Source organism: Cherax quadricarinatus, chromosome 15 (genome assembly GCF_038502225.1).
Source record: "Cherax quadricarinatus isolate ZL_2023a chromosome 15, ASM3850222v1, whole genome shotgun sequence".
Classification (NCBI taxonomy): domain Eukaryota; kingdom Metazoa; phylum Arthropoda; class Malacostraca; order Decapoda; family Parastacidae; genus Cherax; species Cherax quadricarinatus.
The window spans coordinates 40,576,448-40,599,166 of NC_091306.1; the positions used below are offsets into that span (position 1 = coordinate 40,576,448).

The following is a 22,719-nucleotide window of genomic DNA, read 5'->3' on the forward strand; positions in this document are numbered from 1 at the left end:
TGTTTACACTGAAAAGTCTATATATATTTATTTCATAGCAGAGTATCTTCAGTATGTTTTGCTAAGTATATAGAAAGTAACTTCGTAAAAGTGAGTTTTAACCCAAGAACTAAGTTAGAACATGAAGGAAGCTAGCTTGGATATGTGAAGATTATCTCTTAGAGTGAGATAGAAATACTGGAAGAAAACACGTACTCAGAGCAGCCAGAAGTACTGCAGGAAGACCTGTACACTCTGAAGCATTCAAGATTAATGATGGACTTTAGCTAACATTGTAGCTTCCAGGAGTACTGGAGGACCTGTACTCACCCCTGAGAAGTCAAGAGTGCTGTAGCAGAACCTGTACTCACCCTGGAGTAACCAGGAGTACTGAAGGAGGACTGTACTCACTCTAGAGAAGCCAGAAGTACTTAAGGAGGACTTGTACTCACCCCTAACAAGCCAGGAGTACTGGAAGACTTGTACTCACCCCTAACAAGCCAAGAGTACTGGAAGACTTGTACTCACCCCTGAGCAGCCAGGAGTACTGGAGCAGGAAGCCAGTGCGGTCAGTGTCGTCTTGAGGGTTGAACTTGAGGATGAGCTCTGGTCCTCGAGAGACAAAGCTACTCCTGGAAGGAGTTCCTCCGCTGTAAGAGAACGACTTGGTTCCTCCCTCCAGCACCTGCAGATGACACCAAGAGTTAGTAACAACCTCCTGATGGACGTTGTGAGATTCAGACAACACCCTGATTCACAGAATCGGCAAAACCTTCCTGCCTATCAAAGTTCATCTGCATTCGTAAGCATTATCACTCACAACGTAAATTTCGCCATTTTAATTTAATTTTTTTTCACTAACAAGCACACACATTTTTTTTTTCAAATAAATTTGGAGTAAGTCGTATCAGTCTTTTGGTAATCAATATTATCAAGTCTTTTGATAATCAATATTATCAAGTCTTTTGATAATCAATATTATCAAGTCTTTTGATAATCAATATTATCAAGTCTTTTGGTAATCAATATTATCAAGTCTTTTGATAATCAATATTATCAAGTCTTTTGATAATCAATATTATCAAGTCTTTTGATAATCAATATTATCAAGTCTTTTGATAATCAATATTATCAAAAGATTCGTCAAAAATTTCTCCGAGGTTCCTACAGGTATCCCGGTAAGTGTCAAAAAATTATAACCTGAATGAAAATAATAAAATACTTGATACATAATACAGACACATTTAGGCTAAAGATACGTAAGAAAACACATAGTCAAGTGTCCTAAATGTGTGCTCATGTGTCTTTACCACTGACTTAAGTAAACAGAACTGAAATTAGTTTCAGTCATCTTTCTGATGTATGAGGGTAGTTAAAGTCCATCTTCTGCCTCTTAAGTACATTGAAGTACACTATAAGTACACTATAAGTACATTATAAGTACATTAAAGCACAATACAGTAAAATGATAAACAGAAAGCAATAAATTAACTCAATAAACGAAATTCATGTAAATAAAAAACTAACGTAAATAATAACAAATGAAAATTCACATTTTTGCAATAATAAAATATAATTTGAATATTTTTTCTGGAAAAATATTATAATTTGTGAATATAGTTTTGGTGTCCGGGATTTTGAGGAAAATTATTCTTATATGAAGACCAAATATTCCATTATATCTTGCATTGTTATGCAGGGAGAGTATGATGAGCTGTCAGTGTTGTGCAGTATTGCAAGGCTGGGTTAGTGTCAGTGATGTGCAATATTGCAAGGCTGGGTTAGTGTCAGTGATGTGCAGTATTGCAAGGCTGGGTTAGTGTCAGTGATGTGCAGTATTGCAAGGCTGGGTTAGTGTCAGTGTTGTGCAGTATTGCAAGGCTGGGTTAGTGTCAGTGTTGTGCAATATTGCAAGGCTGGGTTAGTGTCAGTGTTGTGCAATATTGCAAGGCTGGGTTAGTGTCAGTGATGTGCAGTATTGCAAGGCTGGGTTAGTGTCAGTGTTGTGCAATATTGCAAGGCTGGGTTAGTGTCAGTGTTGTGCAGTATTGCAAGGCTGGGTTAGTGTCAGTGTTGTGCAGTATTGCAAGGCTGAGTTAGTGTCAGTGTTGTGCAGTATTGCAAGGCTGGGTTAGTGTCAGTGTTGTGCAATATTGCAAGGCTGGGTTAGTGTCAGTGTTGTGCAGTATTGCAAGGCTGGGTTAGTGTCAGTGTTGTGCAATATTGCAAGGCTGGGTTAGTGTCAGTGATGTGCAGTATTGCAAGGCTGGGTTAGTGTCAGTGTTGTGCAATATTGCAAGGCTGGGTTAGTGTCAGTGTTGTGCAGTATTGCAAGGCTGGGTTAGTGTCAGTGTTGTGCAATATTGCAAGGCTGGGTTAGTGTCAGTGATGTGCAGTATTGCAAGGCTGGGTTAGTGTCAGTGTTGTGCAATATTGCAAGGCTGGGTTAGTGTCAGTGTTGTGCAATATTGCAAGGCTGGGTTAGTGTCAGTGTTGTGCAGTATTGCAAGGCTGGGTTAGTGTCAGTGTTGTGCAATATTGCAAGGCTGGGTTAGTGTCAGTGATGTGCAGTATTGCAAGGCTGGGTTAGTGTCAGTGTTGTGCAATATTGCAAGGCTGGGTTAGTGTCAGTGATGTGCAGTATTGCAAGGCTGGGTTAGTGTCAGTGATGTGCAGTATTGCAAGGCTGGGTTAGTGTCAGTGTTGTGCAGTATTGCAAGGCTGGGTTAGTGTCAGTGATGTGCAGTATTGCAAGGCTGGGTTAGTGTCAGTGATGTGCAGTATTGCAAGGCTGGGTTAGTGTCAGTGTTGTGCAGTATTGCAAGGCTGGGTTAGTGTCAGTGATGTGCAGTATTGCAAGGCTGGGTTAGTGTCAGTGATGTGCAGTATTGCAAGGCTGGGTTAGTGTCAGTGTTGTGCAGTTTTCCAAGGCTGGGTTAGTGTCAGTGATGTGCAATATTGCAAGGCTGGGTTAGTGTCAGTGATGTGCAGTATTGCAAGGCTGGGTTAGTGTCAGTGTTGTGCAGTATTGCAAGGCTGGGTTAGTGTCAGTGTTGTGCAGTATTGCAAGGCTGGGTTAGTGTCAGTGTTGTGCAGTATTGCAAGGCTGGGTTAGTGTCAGTGATGTGCAGTATTGAGGCTGGGTTAGTGTCAGTGTTGTGCAGTATTGCAAGGCTGGGTTAGTGTCAGTGATGTGCAATATTGCAAGGCTGGGTTAGTGTCAGTGTTGTGCAGTATTGCAAGGCTGGGTTAGTGTCAGTGTTGTGCAGTATTGCAAGGCTGGGTTAGTGTCAGTGATGTGCAATATTGCAAGGCTGGGTTAGTGTCAGTGATGTGCAGTATTGCAAGGCTGGGTTAGTGTCAGTGTTGTGCAGTATTGCAAGGCTGGGTTAGTGTCAGTGATGTGCAGTATTGCAAGGCTGGGTTAGTGTCAGTGATGTGCAGTATTGCAAGGCTGGGTTAGTGTCAGTGATGTGCAGTATTGCAAGGCTGGGTTAGTGTCAGTGATGTGCAGTATTGCAAGGCTGGGTTAGTGTCAGTGATGTGCAGTTTTGCAAGGCTGGGTTAGTGTCAGTGAAGTGTGCAATATTGCAAGGCTGGGTTAGTGTCAGTGATGTGCAATATTGCAAGGCTGGGTTAGTGTCAGTGATGTGCAGTATTGCAAGGCTGGGTTAGTGTCAGTGATGTGCAGTATTGCAAGGCTGGGTTAGTGTCAGTGTTGTGCAGTATTGCAAGGCTGGGTTAGTGTCAGTGTTGTGCAGTATTGCAAGGCTGGGTTAGTGTCAGTGTTGTGCAGTATTGCAAGGCTGGGTTAGTGTCAGTGATGTGCAGTATTGCAAGGCTGGGTTAGTGTCAGTGTTGTGCAGTATTGCAAGGCTGGGTTAGTGTCAGTGTTGTGCAGTATTGCAAGGCTGGGTTAGTGTCAGTGATGTGCAGTATTGCAAGGCTGGGTTAGTGTCAGTGTTGTGCAGTTTTGCAAGGCTGGGTTAGTGTCAGTGATGTGCAATATTGCAAGGCTGGGTTAGTGTCAGTGTTGTGCAGTATTGCAAGGCTGGGTTAGTGTCAGTGTTGTGCAGTTTTGCAAGGCTGGGTTAGTGTCAGTGTTGTGCAGTTTTGCAAGGGTGGGTTAGTGTCAGTGTTGTGCAGTATTGCAAGGCTGGGTTAGTGTCAGTGATGTGCAATATTGCAAGGTTGGGTTAGTGTCAGTGATGTGCAATATTGCAAGGCTGGGTTAGTATCAGTGATGTGCAATATTGCAAGGCTGGGTTAGTGTCAGTGATGTGCAATATTGCAAGGCTGGGTTAGTGTCAGTGTTGTGCAATATTGCAAGGCTGGGTTAGTGTCAGTGATGTGCAATATTGCAAGGCTGGGTTAGTGTCAGTGATGTGCAGTATTGCAAGGCTGGGTTAGTGTCAGTGATGTGCAGTATTGCAAGGCTGGGTTAGTGTCAGTGTTGTGCAATATTGCAAGGCTGGGTTAGTGTCAGTGTTGTGCAGTATTGCAAGGCTGGGTTAGTGTCAGTGTTGTGCAGTATTGCAAGGCTGGGTTAGTGTCAGTGTTGTGCAATATTGCAAGGCTGGGTTAGTGTCAGTGTTGTGCAATATTGCAAGGCTGGGTTAGTGTCACAGGGGCCAGCACCTGGTGGTTGAGTAGTGGTGATGGGTGGGGATAGTGGCTGAGATGTCAGTGGTGGTGGTGGTAATAGTGATACAGACGTCAGTGGTGGCGGTTGTGGTGGTGGTGGTGTTAGTGGTGGTAGTGGTGGTGGCAGTGGTAGTGATAGTGGTGGTAGCGGTAGTGATGGTAGTGATAGTGGTGGTAGTAATGATGGTGATAGTGGCATGGGGCTTCACTAAGGAGTGCCACAAGAATGGAGGTGAGTGCCACAATAACAGAGGTGAGTGCCGCAAGAATGGAGGCGAAGGGGTCATGATCTATGTGAATCAGTGGCACTTGTGAGTGGTGTCACCTGGTGGCGTTGTTGTGTTCGTGCCTGTGTGACATTTGTAAAACCAGCAGATATTATGTAAATCGTTTCTGATCGCAGTGGTTTTCAAAAGCAATTGAAAAAATGCATCGTTCAGGGAGCCATCTTGTTGAAGGACCCGAATGTGTTGAGATTTTGGATTAAGAAAGTCCCTAAATTCTCATTGAAAATAAAACCACTTAAAAGAAAGTGAAAAGTGGATAGACCACTTAACTTTTTCTTTCCCTTCTTGTCTGTCTACCACCCTTTTCTCTGCTCAGTACTTACCTGCCCTATTCTTCGTATCCCTACGGCCCAAGAAAAAAATAACATCGATTCGGAATTTGCCAAGTTAAGACCCCTGGAGATCTTTAAATTAATGATTCCGGTCTCAGTCCTTCCCCCAGGAATGCCAGTGAAGTCTCTCACTGTGTATAACAGATCTGATTCCAGGGAGAGACCTCTGCATTGTACTGCCTGTGAACCTCTTGGTTCACAGGCAGTATAATGGAGGCTCAATCCTCCATCCGCTACCCGCTGAACAGACACTTTACCTACTCCGCCATCACCTCCATTACTGCTCATCCCACAATATCTGTAAACACAAGTTCAGAGGTAACCATAGCAACGACTCCTACAACGACAGCTACGGTCCTTAGAACAACTTTCACAATGAATGCTACAACAACTGCTGAAGCGAATGCTATAACCTCAACAATATGTTTTCAGAAATAATCAACATTCCTATAAGCCCTTCTTATTCTATCCCAAGAAGTTCAAACACTCGCAAAAAAACTTCTTCGCTCATTTTGCTCAATAAGAAACAAAATTATATATAAGTATCTAGCCATCTGGGTCTCTCTCTCTCTCTCTCTCTCTCTCTCTCTCTCTCTCTCTCAAATTATCAACATTCATCGATGTAAGAGATAAAAGGGTATTATATATATATATATATATATATATATATATATATATATATATATATATATATATATATATATATATATATATATATATATATATATGTATATGATTTTAAAAACGTTATATCTGTCAAATCTTTGAATGTTGATAATTTCTACGTAATGAAAAGAATGATTATTTGGCAATGATGGAAGACTTAATGTTGGTGTTATACCAGTAACTGATAAATTAGACACATGTGCAACTCTTGGGTATTTTCATTGAGGAAACGTTTCGCCACACAGTGGTTTCATCAGTCCATACAAAGGAGAATCTGATGAAGCCACTGTGTGGCGAAACGTTTCCTCAATGAAGATACCCAAGAGTTGCACATGTGTCTAATTTATCAACGTGTCGGTTCCCTGAACCATTCATCTACAATACCAGTAACTACACCAGCACCAGACTTTTTTATATTCATAATTAACGCTGATCTGTGAGTTGTGGAGCCCAGAGTGTTGGTCGAGTGTTTAGGTCTATACACATTATACAAATTCCTTGACAATGTGAGAAACAACGAAAGCCCTTGAAAATTTTTTATTTCTTGCCAGTGGTTATTTTGCATAGTGCATTATACGACACATATATATATATATATATATATATATATATATATATATATATATATATATATATATATATATATATATATATATATATATATATATATATATATATATATATATAATGTATATATAAGTTGTTGTGTCTAGTTTTAAGTGTTTACAATTTGAAACTTTGTTATTATCTCTAAAAGTAATCAAAGTATCTTGAATGTGTCCAGGTGACACTAGTTTTGACCTGATAATGGTCAAAGAAAGATTAAAAAGTCGTCTAAATATCTTTCCTGATGTTATATTATTTTCTAAGTCTTCCAGTCATGGTTTTGTGACTGTTCATCTTATCTTTTTGTGTTTAGGTGAATTTTAACTGTTAGTGATCCTCGTGTTGTCGATAGGCTTGAAACCTAGCAAGCGTAGGTGGCTCGTAGGACAGTCATAGTCCATCCGGCTAACAATCAAAGGGCCCGGGGTTAATCTCGGGAGAGTTGAAGCTCGTGGGCAAGTCATATTACAAGTGTTACCTACGGTAAGCCAACTGACGTGGATTCCATCCTAGGAAAAGGCAGTGTACTTAAGATAAAGCAGAGTTTTGAAATTAAGTAAGAATACATAGATAACCCGGATATAAAAGAGAGGAGCTTACGACGACGTTTCGGTCCGATTTGGGCCATTTACAAAGTCACACTAATGAAAATGAGAGCAGGAGGGGTATATATAGGCAGGAGGTGGTAGTAGTAGTAGTAGTGGAGGTAGAAGGTAGTAGTAGTGGGGAGGTAGGAGGAGGAGGAGCCAGTCAAATACTAAGAGGAGCACTGCAAGGGAACTAGGTGCCCACAAGGGAGCTAGGTGCACACAAGGGAACTAGGTGCCCACAAGTGAGCTAGGTGCCCACAAGGGAGCTAGGTGCCCACAGAGGGTAAGAGCAAGAACACAGAGGGGGAAAAATAAATAAATAATAAAGGAACAAATACACAAGGCAGAAGAAAGACAACCCAAAGGAGATATAAGGAAAGAGGAAAGGAAAGAGGGAGAAGAAGAAAAAGGAGGAATCAGGTTAAGTTACGGGTGTTCTGAAGTTCGGAGCATTTTACGTTGTAAAATGCAAGAATACCAGAGTTTAGCCTATTGAGTCAACGGCGTAGTTAATGATAAGAACCCGAACAGGATTCTGTTGGCTGGGAAGAACAGAGATATTTCTTATGGTGAGGTACAAAAAATGAAAATATCAGTGATAAGTCACAGTGATAAGTCACAATGGTAAGTGGAAGAATATCTTAGTGGGTCAGTGTCACCAGCGGGCTCCCACAAGGATCAGTACTTGTGCTGATAATATTTCTAATTTACATAGAGCCTTACCAAATTATAATAATGCTTGGAGAATAATTTCAAAAACAATATATTGTTTAGGAACTAAAAATGATTATACAGCCTGAATCTGGAGAGACGGATTCAGCGTCCTGTTGCTGAGCACAGAACCACTCATGCACAGGATGAGAGTTCAGTTTCTGTTTATTGTTGGCTTTGAAGAATTTAAAATTACCCACACGCAAAATAAACGGTACACTAAAAAGCTATTTCAACACACTTCGCGATGCAACACTCACCTCACGATCTTGCAACAGCGGCAGTACGTACCTCAAGGTGGTCCTCTGTGCGGGTGTCGAAGTGGAGGATGGTGACGTTGACGACGTAGCCTTCAGGAGCCTTAACGACCCACTGGCAGGAGTCAGGCCCATAGTGAGCGTGGCCTTGGGAACGCCACTCACCGTCCATCTGCAGGTTGTGGCGTGGGTACGCTATCAGACCTCGCGGGGCGCTTAGTTCCTGTGTCTGCGGCTCGCATGCTGCCCAGGTAGAGGGAAAAGAAGGGGTATGGTCAGCTGGGCATGTGAACACAGGGCAGGAATGCTTCACTGACACTATCACAAAAGCATAAGTGATAAAATACACACTGCAGGAAGAGAATAGGGGCACAAGTACGGTATGTGACAGGGCACGCAATGCGGGAAGACTATGAGTGTACATAAACACAGAGTATGTTATATAATAAGCAGTGCGGGAAGACTGCAAGGATACAGAGTATAAATGATGTAATACGCAATTCGGGAAGACGATAAGGACACAAACACAGTATAAGAGAAAAAATTCATCTTGAGCAGTTGCTAACCGACAGCTGCATCTTCTCTTGTTGTCACCTCCCTAGTTAAGAACGATATAAACTATGTTAAGTCAGGAATAAGAATTAATAACTGGGAGTCTACACTGTAAACTGAATTGTTTACCATCCTAACGGCGCTATAGTTAACTTGTGACACTAAGCGTGAATCTACGATTATCACTGATTTTATGTCATCACTGAATGTTCTTAACTTAAATAATAACTAACAACAGGCTCATTACAGAAGCTAAATACAGACTCTCAAAAATCAGGAAAAAAGGGTAGTAACGTACAATTATATGGACTCCATTACACTCTGAATTACTCCTTCATGATAAAACTGTTAAGTTAGTCAAAGGAAGTATCCGTAAGGTAAAGGGAGAATATAACTTTAGTCTGTCCAGTATTAGGAATAATATTAGGAGAGAAGTAAATAATGAAAGCTAATGTTATTAGAATACAATTAAAAGCTTGAGTAGATCTAACACTCACTTTGATAACAACGTTTAGGGAGCAACTTGTAATGTTAACATATTAACTGATATTGCAGTAGCCAGGCTTAGGCCTAGTTACAAGTACTTCTGGCAGTTTGGCAGACACACAGATGATGACCAGACTAAATGCAAAGTATGTGTCTAATCCTGTGGTCACTATTTATGAACACTTTTTACTTAATTACCCACTTACTGAGGAATATATACCATACCCCGGCCGAGATTGAACCCGCGGTCAGAGAGTCTCAAAACTCCAGACCGTTGACGGCAGTGAGGGGACTTGAGCTAGAGTTCGTCACGGCCACGCTAGCTGGAGATTCGTCTGTAAAAACTTGCATTTGTGGTCACAGAGGTGCCTGTGTTAACCTTCCTATGGTGTAGAAATATACCTAGTTGGATGAATCTTATTGTGGCTAGCTGGTCTAGTGGCTAACGCGACGGTCTGGAGTTTTGAGACTCTCTGATCGCGGGTTCAATCCCCGCCGGGGTATGGTTTGTTTACAATCGTGTCATTACGATTTTGTGAGTCATGAGGAATACATAGATTGACAGTATACTAAACTATGTGATATGTTAAGGTATCTTATTAATGGAAATAAGATACCAGACAATAAGCAAATTTCCTACATTTTCTAACAGATAAATCAACCGTAGATATAATTCCAGATATACTCCAGCTGTTTGGGGCCTAGTTCCTGGGCCTTTCGTGTATCCAAATGCTCTTACGCTACCATCCACAGGATAAATATGAAGTGCACAATAAACTAACCACTTCAGTAGCAAAATGTAAAAATTTAAATGCGAGTGATATAACAAGCAACAAAATAAACCATACCCCCGGCCGGGATTGAACCCGCGGTCATAGAGTCTCAAAACTCCAGCCCGTCGCGTTAGCCACTGGACCAGCTAGCCACAATAAGATTCATCCAACTAGGTATATTTCTACACCATAGGAAGGTTAGCACAGGCACCTCTGTGACCACAAATGCAAGTTTTTACAGACGAATCTCCAGCTAGCGTGGCCGTGACGAACTCTAGCTCAAGTCCCTTCACTGCCGTCAACATGCAATCGTGTCATTACGATTTCTTGAGTCAACAAAAGAAAGACTTTAAAGACGATCATACAATATAAAGGGGACATAAAACAATAGAGGAACTGTATGTTTCTCTGTGTTGTGATGAAATATACAGGCAATCACGTGAAATAAAAGGATTTTGTATGATTATGGACGAAGAGATATATTGTATAGGACTATAGGTGATATAAGCAAAACAAAGGACAGAAGATGTAAACAAAAGAAACCGCCGTGTGTTTATTGGCACCAAATGTTGGGAGAAAGTTTTGTCGGATCGGTAAGAAAGGTGAGAGATGAGTGAGAAGTGTGTGTTAACTGCGTGACGGAACTAATAAATAACCAGGGTAAGAAGAGAAAGAAGTTTGAATAAGTTGTGAAATATTGTGGGCAGTCAGGGGCGAGGTAACGAGGGAACTGTACGATGCCTGTGAGGTAACGAGGGAGTTTTACAATACCTGTGAGGTAGCGTAAGAATTGTACTGCACAAAAAAAAATAACAATACCCTAGTCACTGGACTTGTCATTTTGTTCCTCTGTTCGGAAAGTATTGTACTAACTTTTGCTTCAAGATGGCACTTTTGCTTCAAGACTTGGCACGCAAGACTTGGCACTTTTGCTTCAAGACTTGGTCTAGCACTTTTGCTTCAAGACTTGGCCTTAAACTTAGCCTCAAGACTTGGCACTTTTTCTTCAAGACTTGGCACTTTTGCTTCAAGACTTGGCACTTTTGCTTCAAGACACTTCAAGACTTGGCACTTTTGCTTCAAGACTTATGTGACCACTTTTGCAAGACTTGGAAGCACTTTTGCTTGGCACTTTTTCTTCAAGACTTGGCACTTTTGCTTTTGGCTTCAACTTGGCACTTTTGCTTGCACTTTTGCTTCAAGACTTGGCACTTTTGCTTCAAGACTTGGCACTTTTGCTTCAAGACTTGGCACTCCGACTTCAAGAGTGCCTGGTAGATTTCCACAACCCTACACAGGGTATATACGACGAAAAGTATACCTTCCTTTGTATAGACATACTTGAAAGATTAGTCTCTCAGGAATTAAGTCCTCTTGATGATTATTGGGACACGGGGGATACACAGTTTTAATGATCACTGCGTGGTCGATCGGCTTGTAACGTATTCCTTCAACCAACAAGTATCGTGAAACTCTAAACCTGTAAGGGAGAGGACGGGGGAGGGAGGGCCATACAACCCTTTGAGGTAACGGCAGGCAACCATAATTCAACCCAATTCCTAGGATCAAGAACCGCACTGATCTTGAACCTTGCTGGAGTAGCGTCCGCCACTGCACAACCCCTAGTGGTTTAGCGCTTCCAGATGAGCATTACATACATCATATACTAGAAAGAAGCCTAATTAAAACACCGGAAATCATGCTCTAAACCCGGGAGGAAAAATCTAAGAGAAACAGTAGAACAATTCAAATTAAAAACTGATTTTTCTCTGCTGAAGACGGCGCTGATAATTACGGAAACCCTTAGGCGGGGGAATGAAGAAAGGCTTTAAAAGATCTCCCTTTAATCTAAGGCAGAAACTGTGTTCCTGGGATGATCTTAAAGATAAAGGAGAATTAAGGCAAATAGTTGTTAAGATTAAGTGGAAATTACCTGAAGAAATTCACGGAGAAGAGACGGAAGGTAATTAACTGAAAGTTGTCAGTAATGAGTTTATAATTAACTACAGTGTGGTGGTTGATGGTGGTTGATACAGTGTGGTGGTTGATGGTGGTTGATAAGTGTGGTGGTTGATGGTGGTTGTTACAGTGTGGTGGTTGATGGTGGTTGTTACAGTGTGGTGGTTGATGGTGGTTGGTAAGTGTGGTGGTTGATGGTGGTTGTTACAGTGTGGTGGTTGATGGTTGTTAAAGTGTGGTGGTTGATGGTGGTTGATACAGTGTGGTGGTTGATGGTGGTTGATGGTGGTTGATGGTGGTTGATAAGTGTGGTGGTTGATGGTGGTTGTTACAGTGTGGTGGGTGATGGTGGTTGGTAAGTGTGGTGGTTGATGGTGGTTGATACAGTGTGGTGGTTGATGGTGGTTGGTAAGTGTGGTGGTTGATGGTGGTTGGTAAGTGTGGTGGTTGATGGTTGTTGTTACAGTGTGGTGGTTGATGGTGGTTGTTACAGTGTGGTGGTTGATGGTTGTTACAGTGTGGTGGTTGATGGTGGTTGTTACAGTGTGGTGGTTAATGGTGGTTGTTGCAGTGTGGTTGTTGATGGTGGTTGTTGCAGTGTGGTGGTTGATGGTGGTTGATACAGTGTGGTGTTTGATGGTGGTTGTTGCAGTGTGGTGGTTGATGGTGGTTGTTACAGTGTGGTGGTTGATGGTGGTTGTTGCAGTGTGGTGGTTGATGGTGGTTGTTGCAGTGTGGTGGTTGATGGTGGTTGTTGCAGTGTGGTGGTTGATGGTGGTTGTTGCAGTGTGGTGGTTGATGGTGGTTGTTACAGTGTGGTGGTTGATGGTGGTTGTTACAGTGTGGTGGTTGATGGTGGTTGTTGCAGTGTGGTGGTTGGTGGTGGTTGTTGCAGTGTGGTGGTTGATGGTGGTTGTTGCAGTGTGGTAGTTGATGGTGGTTGTTGCAGTGTGGTGTTTGATGGTGGTTGTTACAGTGTGGTGGTTGATGGTGGTTGTTGCAGTGTGGTGGTTGATGGTGGTTGTTGCAGTGTGGTGTTTGATGGTGGTTGTTGCATTGTGATGGTTGATGGTGGTTGTTGCAGTGTGGTGGTTGATGGTGGTTGTTACAGTGTGGTGGTTGATGGTGGTTGTTTCAGTGTGGTGGTTGATGGTGGTTGTTGCAGTGTGGTGGTTGATGGTGGTTGTTGCAGTGTGGTGGTTGATGGTGGTTGTTGCAGTGTGGTGGTTGATGGTGGTTGTTACAGTGTGGTGGTTGATGGTGGTTGTTGCAGTGTGGTGGTTGATGGTGGTTGTTGCAGTGTGGTGTTTGATGGTGGTTGTTGCAGTGTGGTGGTTGATGGTGGTTGTTGCAGTGTGGTGGTTGATGGTGGTTGTTGCAGTGTGGTGGTTGATGGTGGTTGCTGCAGTGTGGTGGTTGATGGTTGTTACAGTGTGGTGGTTGATGGTGGTTGTTACAGTGTGGTGGTTAATGGTGGTTGTTGCAGTGTGGTGGTTGATGGTGGTTGCTGCAGTGTGGTGGTTGATGGTGGTTGTTGCAGTGTGGTGTTTGATGGTGGTTGTTGCAGTGTGGTGGTTGATGGTGGTTGCTGCAGTGTGGTGGTTGATGGTTGTTACAGTGTGGTGGTTGATGGTGGTTGTTACAGTGTGGTGGTTGATGGTGGCTGTTGCAGTGTGGTGGTTGATGGTGGTTGTTGCAGTGTGGTGGTTGATGGTGGTTGTTGCAGTGTGGTGGTTGATGGTGGTTGCTGCAGTGTGGTGGTTGATGGTTGTTACAGTGTGGTGGTTGATGGTGGTTGTTACAGTGTGGTGGTTAATGGTGGTTGTTGCAGTGTGGTGGTTGATGGTGGTTGCTGCAGTGTGGTGGTTGATGGTGGTTGTTGCAGTGTGGTGTTTGATGGTGGTTGTTGCAGTGTGGTGGTTGATGGTGGTTGCTGCAGTGTGGTGGTTGATGGTTGTTACAGTGTGGTGGTTGATGGTGGTTGATGGTGGCTGTTGCAGTGTGGTGGTTGATGGTGGTTGTTCCAGTGTGGTGGTTGATGGTGGTTGTTACAGTGTGGTGGTTGATGGTGGTTGTTGCAGTGTGGTGGTTGATGGTGGTTGTTGCAGTGTGGTGGTTGATGGTGGTTGTTGCAGTGTGGTGGTTGATGGCGCTCAGATGCGACAATTTTACAGTCAACCACCAAACTACCAACATCCCGGACTCCTCCTTTAAAGTGCAGTCATTGTACTTCCCATTTCCAGGACTCAAGTCTGGCTAACCGGTTTCTCTGAATCCCTTCACTAAATATTACCCTGCTCACACTCCAACAGCTCGTCAGGTCCCAAAACCATTCGTCTCCATTCACTCCTATCTAAAACTTTCACACATGCATGCGGAAAGTCCAAACCCCTCGCCCACAAAACCTCATTTACCCCCTCCCTCCAACCTTCTCGAGGACGACCCCTACGCCGCCTTCCTTTCCCTACAGATTTATACGCTCTCCAAGTCATTCTACTTTGATCCATTCTCTCTAAATGACCAAACCACCTCAAAAACCCGTCTTCAGCCCTCTGACTAATGCTTTTATTAACTCCACACTTCCTCCTAATTTCCACACTCCGAATTTTCTGCATAATATTTACACCACACATTGCCCTTAGACAGGACATCTCCACTGCCTCCAACCTCCTTCTCGCTGCAACATTTACAACCCAAGCTTCACACCCATATACGAGTGTTGATACTATTATATTGTTTGGGTTCCTTGAAGTTCTCGTCAAAGTATTACAGGACATTACTTTCACATAGTCTCGACATAATCGGATTATTAAATGATAAATACACATTATATTACAAGATTCAACGAAATTAAATTACACAGACATAGTATATCACGTTGCTCAGTCTTAAAACCTGAGGACGGATTTTTTTCCTCAGAGTCTGCATATTACAGAATGAATTAACTTTGGGCCTAATCGACATACACAGATTTCTCCCTATACGAAACCAGCAATACTTCTTGAATTATCTAATGATAGTTACGTACTTATACATATCATTGACACCACTACAAAGCTGAATACCTAGATTTCAACTAAAAATATGACAAATGAAAATGAATATGACAATAGTACAATGATCCAGTATCTCTTTAGCTAATAATGAAGATACTGGCATACGTACTATATCAAAATAATGAAATAAATACTTGTAGGGGATAGTATACCATTCAAAGCTATAACTGTTATGCCACCTGACCCTTCTTACAAGGTGACCTGTTACCTCTCCAGTGTTCAGCAGTCAGTCTGTCTTAGATAGAGATATGTACAGGAAATATACGTGTCAAAACCTCTCCAGCCTGCTGAAGAGGACCTTAAATGGAGGTTCTAACATGCAGTTCTCACAAACATTTCCGCTGTATCTCCCTGGGAGAGAGAGAGAGAGAGAGAGAGAGAGAGAGAGAGAGAAGAGAGAGAGAGAGAGAGAGAGAGCGAAGAGAGAGAGAGAGAGAGAGAGAGAGAGAGAGAGAGAGAGAGAGAGGAGAGAGAGAGAGAGAAAGAGAGGGAGGAGAAAGAGAGGAGAGGGAGGGAGGGAGAAAGAGAGAGAGAGAGAGAGAGAGAGAGAGAGGGAGAGAGAGAGAGAGAGAGAGAGAGAGAGAGAGAGAGAGAGAGAGAGAGAGAGGGAGAGAGAGAGGGAGGGAGAGAGAGAGAGAGAGAGAGAGAGAGAGAGAGAGGGAGGGAGGGAGAGAGAGAGAGAGAGAGAGAGAGAGAGAGAGGTAAATAATTGGATCTTCATTAGGTACACAATACCGACAAAGCAGCAGGTACGACACAGGTGACTCGATGACTCCCTGCTAATTCTGGTTAATTAGCTGTCCTTCACACCTGCCAGAGGTGATGCTGTATCATACACTCATACCTCCTAGTAACTAAATATACACCTGCCATATATACACAATACCTCCTAGTAACTGGCCTCACCCAAATTTAAGTGACTATCCAGAACTAAACCCACATTCAACATTTATTTTAGGTTGAATTAGGTTCCTTGTATTCTGAAAAAAACTCAAATATTTTTTATTAGCTTAGGGCCCAAGGTTAACTTAGCACCACAGGTTAACTTAGCGCCACAGGTTAACTTAGCGCCACAGGTTAACTTAGCGCCACAGGTTAACTTAGCGCCACAAGATAACTTAGCACGACTTAGCATAACTGTTGGCTTCACCTCTCATGATATAAGAGACGTCGATAAGGAAGCCTGAGCCGCGGTCTTTGGTCTGGGCGACGAAAGTGATGACCAGTGGTCTGGAAGACTGGAGGCTCCTGCGGGGGACGTCGTCGCCTCCGTACTGCAGCAGAGGTTTGGCACCTCCGTTAGGCGCCATCTGCCAGATCTACAGAGCAACAGATGGTTTAATATTTTGTTTAATCTGGATACCTCAGCAGTGTGCTGCTGCTATCCTATTCTATGTGATGATTACGAAGTGGGAAGAAAAACTAGGTAAGTTTCCCCTGTTGTATTCCATGACGCAGGATGGGGTTCAGACAAGGTGTTGGTAATGTCTCTCTGTCTCTATCTCTGTATCTGTCTCTCTGTCTGGCTCTGTCTCTGTCTCTATCTCTGTCTCTGTCTCTCCAAAGAATGTTCCAAAACACACCCGGTATCTTGTGTTTATAAATAAAAAAAAAAAACACCTTACCAGACGGGGGCTTAAATCGAATTACCACCTCTTAAAATATGTAAAAATAATGAAAAAAGGTGGCACAAAATTAAAAAAAAAAGTATATAACTCGTAAGGTATAGAAAATAATAATTTTTTTCAATATACTTTTTTTTAAAGTCATGTGACAAGCATCGACACCATACCCAGCCCTTCTAGGGTAGGGTAGGTGCCTGAGCCAGAGCTTGCAGCTCACAAGACTGTCATTCCCATTAGCCCCCTTGGGGCGGGGATGGCAGACCAGAAAGGCCTAGCTTGTGGCTAGGCCTGGGGACAGTTGGTCCCAGAAGCTAGGCCTGGGGACAGTTGGTCCCAGAAGCTAGGCCTGGGGACAGTTGGTCCCAGAAGCTAGGCCTGGGGACAGTTGGTCCCAAAGATGAGGAAGTACTTGTGCCTCCTCCCATGGGAGACTTAGGTCTCAGACACTCTCTAAAGAGGGAGCCAAGGCCGGGCCACCACTTGGAAAAGGCCCGGGCCGGGAGAATACCGGCAAATCTTTAATAATAATAATGATGTGACAAGCAAACGTTTAAAACACTGCTGAAAATATCCAGTTACCTCCCCACCAATATTTTTCTCGTAATATTGGAGCATGAAAATACCCAGATAATATTCCAAAATACTTTTTCCAGCTAGAATTTTTTTTGCTATTAGAGTGGGAGGAGTTTTGAGTGTAAACAAAAAGTTAAGACGCGCAGAATTAACGTTGGAAACATTGTTTTACTCGCGTGTTTTTTTTTAGGAATTAGTTAAGAAAAGTTGTTTGCCTGGGTTTAACCGCAGATTGTCGCTTGGTTTCTGGACCGATACATCGTTACTACCTACAGCAGTGAAGGACACGTGTGGCACTGTTTCGCTCAGTCTAGAGCTTTGTCAATCTTCGTGTCTTTGGAAGATAAGTTGACCAATATGTTAGTGGTTCAGATCTAATCCAATTTAACAGGCCTTTTTGTTTATCTCCCATCCAATATAGGTCTACTAGTGCTCTAGGCCTAAAGTTTAGAAGACAGTTCTTTTAGCTAGTCATGTCTAAGGTGTGTCGGACAGGTCTATTACTGAGTTACGTCTAAAACCTGTCAGCTACAAGACACACATTGGGGTAACACCACTTGCTGTATACACACACACAGACACACATCCACTTCCCTGTGTACATACACAGACAGATACACACCTCTTCCTGTATGCACACAGAGATACATGCAATCCATTTCAGTATATGCAATATGTATGCAGAAATACACACAGCTCGGAGTTGATACACGAAGATATATACCTGTGAGGGCGTACATACATACAAATACACACATCCCTGTGACAGTATTCTATACTTTGTACAGAGCTCTAGTATAGAGAATATTTGTGTATATTTGTGTATGGTTGCTAATACTGTACTGTGTATACAATACAAGGACGTGGACCTCCGTTAACAGGTGTATACACTTCAGTGTATATACACTGACATCTACACTCCTCAGTGTATATACACTGATACCTACACCCTTCAGTGTATATACACTGACAGCTACACACCTCAGTGTATATACACTGACAGCTACACACCTCAGTGTACATATACTGACAGCTACACTCTTCAGTGTATATACACTGACAGCTACACACCTCAGTGTATATACACTGACAGCTACCCACCTTAGTGTACAAACATTGACAGCTACACCCTTCAGTGTATATACACTGACAGCTACACACCTCAGTGTATACACACTGACAGATACACACCTTAGTGTATATATACACTGGCAGCTACACTCTTCAGTGTACATATACTGACAGCTATACACCTCAGTGTATTTATACTGACAGCTACACACCTCAGTGTATATACACTGACAGCTACCCACCTTAGTGTACAAACATTGACAGCTACACACCTCAGTGTATATACACTGACAGCTACACACCTCAGTGTATATATACACTGACAGTTACACACCTCAGTGTATATATACTGACAGCTACACACCTCAGTGTATATATATACACTGACAGCTACACACCTCAGTGTATATATACACTGACAGCTACACACCTCAGTGTATATATACACTGACATCTACACACGTCAGTGTATATACACTGACAGCTACACACCTTAGTGTTGATATACACTGACAGCTACACACCTCAGTGTATATATACTGACAGATACACACCTCAGTGTATATATACACTGACAGCTACACACCTCAGTGTATATATACACTGACAGCTACACACCTTAGTGTATATATACACTGACAGCTACACACCTAAGTGTATATATACATTGACAGCTACACACCTCAGTGTATATATACTGACAGCTACACACCTCAGTGTATATATATACTGACAGCTACACACCTCAGTGTATTTATATACTGACAGATACACACCTCAGTGTATGTATATACTGAACTTAAAACAACAATTTAAACTTATTACTTCTCTCTTTCTTCCCAAACATAAGTTTTGAAATATTCATGAAGACGGCCACTTAAATTTAACGAAAGATTTAATTGAATTTTCAAAGAGAGAGAGAGAGAGAGAGAGAGAGAGAGAGAGAGAGAGAGAGAGAGAGAGAGAGAGAGAGAGAGAGAGAGAGAGAGAGAGAGAGAGAGAGAGAGAGAGAGAGGTATTTATCCAAGAGAAGAAATGCCAGCTGCTCTAAGCTATATCAATCACCAGCTGAGAGCTATATCAGCTTAGGGAAATAGATGGCAAGTAACATTTGCACCTGAGAAAATAGAAATGATGATGATCTCTAGGCACCATGATGGTAATGTAGTAGTAAGGATGAATGGGAAGGTGTTGGCACCTGGGGAAGAAGTTGATATCCTTGGGGGTGAAATTTGACTCCAAACTGACCATGAAAAACCACGTTGTAAATCTTGCAAACAAGGCAGCCAGGAAGCTTACAGCACTTTTCCGTATCTCGCATCTGCTTGACAGTAGGGGTTGCAAGATTCTGTACGAGGCACAAGTACGCTCACACCTTGAGTATGCTCCACTTTCTTGGTTTGCATGCCCTCCTTCTCATCTGTGACTGCTTGACAGAGTAGAGAACAGAGCTTTGACGTCTCTTCTCTCGCCTGTGCCCTTCCTGGATAGATCTGTCATTTCAGCAGAACCTTCAACACAGGAGGGATGTGGGTGGCCTTACTGTTATGTACAAGGTCAGTATTGTCAAAGTACCACATTTGGATCTACTTCGAGGACAGCGTGAAACAAGCTCCTGTACCACAAGACGGGCAGCAAGCAGCAACTTCACTCTGGCTGTACCCTTCTCCAGAACATCTCTTCATCTGATATCATTTATTCCCAGGATGACTCGAGTATGGAACACATTCTTACAGCATTATAATGTCAACGAGATAAAGTCAGTTGATCAAATGAAAATGCTGGCCCACAGATGGGTCCAACTTCATCCTGTTTCCTACTTGTATGTCTCATAACAATAAAAATGCTTTCAAATGAGCTGATCCAGGTAACGGCTCTTAGCTTGTCAATAAAGTTAGGAATCCTTAACCTGTAAATAACTTGTCAATAAAGATAGGGATCCTTAACCTATCCCTGTTAAATCCTGTGTAAAAAAAAAGAGAGGAGACTCACAGACAGAGACAGAGACAGAGACAGAGACAGAGACAGACAGACAGACAGTAGTTTTCTTCTTCTTCTTCTTCTTCTTCTTCTTCTTCTTCTTCTTCTTCTTCTTCTTCTTCTTCTTCTTATTATTATTATTATTATTATTATTATTTTTTTTTTTTTTTTTTTTTTTTTTTTAACAAACCGGCCGTATCCCACCAAGGCAGGGTGGCCCAAAAAGAAAAACGAAAGTTTCTCTTTTTAAATTTAGTAATTTATACGGGAGAAGGGGTTACTAGCCCCTTGCTCCTGGCATTTTAGTCGCCTCTTACAACACGCATGGCTTACGGAGGAAGAATTCTGTTCCACTTCCCCATGGAGATAAGAGGAAATAAACAACAACAAGAACTAGAAAGAAAATAGAAGAAAACCCAGAGGGATGTGTATATATACATATATATGCTTGTACATGCATGTGTAGTGTGACCTAAGTGTAAGTAGAAGTAGCAAGACGTACCTGAAATCTTGCATGTTTATGAGACAGAAAAAAAAAAAAAACACCAGCAATCCTACCATCATGTAAAACAATTACAGGCTTTCGTTTTACACTCACTTGGCAGGACGGTAGTACCTCCCTGGGCGGTTGCTGTCTACCAACCTACTACCTAGATATTATTATTATTATTATTATTATTGTTGTTGTTGTTATGATTATTGTTGTTGTTGTTGTTGTTGTTGTTGTTAACACACCAGCCGTCTCCCACTGAGGTAGGGTGACCCGAGAAAGAGGAAACACTTTTATCATCACTCCATCACTGTCATGCCAGGGGCAGGCAGACACTACACTTCAGACGCGCCTCCAAACTGCAAACATTCCCACCCCATTTTCAGAGTGCGGGAAATATCCCTCTCACCTCTAGGACTCAAGTCCGGCTAACCAGTTTCCGCGAATCCCTTCATAAATGTTACCTTGCTCACACCTCCTTGCATTCCCCAAACTATGAATACTCTGTATAATATTCACACCACATATTGATTGCCCTCAGACACGACATCTCCACTGCCTCCAGTCTTCCCCCTCACTGTACATTCACCACCCATGCTTCATACCCATATAAAGTGTTGGTACGACTATACTCTCATACATTCCGTTTTTGACTCCATGGATAACGTTACTTGTCCCCACAGATGCCTCAGTGCACACTCACCTTTTTCACTTCTATGCTTCTATGCTTCTATGCTTCACCTCGTCTTTCTTAGACCCATACACCTGAATGTCTGCTTTACCCCCTTTCATTCTCCCCACAGTTTCACACACCTCCCCCACACTTACATTTGGCTCTTTCTTACTCCTAAAAGATGTTATACCTCCCTGGCCAATGCCTGAAATCACTGTCTCCCTTTCTTCTTCTTCTTCTTCTTATGATTCTGATTCTGATTCTGATTATTATTATTATTATTATTATTATTATTATTATTATTATTATTATTATTATTATTATTATTATTATTATTATTATTTATTATTATTATTATTATTATTATTATTATTATTATTATTATTATTGCGAAAAAAACACGAGTTGAACCAGTTTTCATTCACACTGGGTTTCCCTCTTCAAATAAAGCGTTATCAAAAAAGAAGCGCTAAGTGAGTATGGGTGACAGAGAATATGGAAAACCCACAGTGTTTCTTGCTTTGATGAGAACCCACAGGGGTCATGTTATGATGAGAACCCACAGGGGTCATGTTTTGATGAGAACCCACAGGGGTCATGTTTTGACGAGAACCCACAGGGGTCATGTTTTGATGGGAACCCAAAGGGGTCATGTTTTGATGAGAACCCACAGGGGTCATGTTTTGATGAGAACCCACAGGGGTCATGTTTTGATGAGAACCCACAGGGGTCATGTTATGATGTCATTTTGATGAGAACCCACAGGGGTCATGTGAGAACCCACAGGGGTCATGATGAGAACCCACAGGGGTCATGTTTTGATGAGAACCCACAGGGGTCATGTTATGATGAGAACCCACAGGGGTCATGTTTTGATGAGAACCCACAGGGGTCATGTTATGATGAGAACCCACAGGGGTCATGTTTTGATGAGAACCCACAGGGGTCATGTTATGATGAGAACCCACAGGGGTCATGTTATGATGAGAACCCACAGGGGTCATGTTATGATGAGAACCCACAGGGGTCATGTTATGATGAGAACCCACAGGGGTCATGTTATGATGAGAACCCACAGGGGTCATGTTATGATGAGAACCCACAGGGGTCATGTTATGTGTTATGATGAGAACCCACAGGGGTCATGTTATGATGAGAACCCACAGGGGTCATGTTATGATGAGGGGTCATGTTTTGATGAGAACCCACAGGGGCCATGTTATGATGAGAACCCACAGGGGTCATGTTATGATGAGAACCCACAGGGGTCATGTTTTGATGAGAACCCACAGGGGTCATGTTATGATGAGAACCCACAGGGGTCATGTTATGATGAGAACCCACAGGGGTCATGTTATGATGAGAACCCACAGGGGTCATGTTTTGATGAGAACCCACAGGGGTCATGT

The 22,719-nt window shown here is 42.5% G+C and overlaps 1 protein-coding gene across 1 annotated transcript in view; it reads right to left on the bottom strand.

The window, feature by feature from the left end:
• LOC128703340 (uncharacterized) overlaps positions 1–22,719 on the bottom strand; it is a 352,588-nt gene that overhangs the window by 237,031 nt on the left and 92,838 nt on the right. Inside the window, exons 5-7 of the mRNA XM_070085304.1 lie at positions 16,049–16,217; positions 8,107–8,315; positions 508–664 (exon numbers count right to left, since the gene is read on the bottom strand). Coding sequence (XP_069941405.1) covers positions 508–664; positions 8,107–8,315; positions 16,049–16,217 — 535 coding nt within the window. The remainder of the gene's footprint in view (positions 1–507; positions 665–8,106; positions 8,316–16,048; positions 16,218–22,719) is intronic.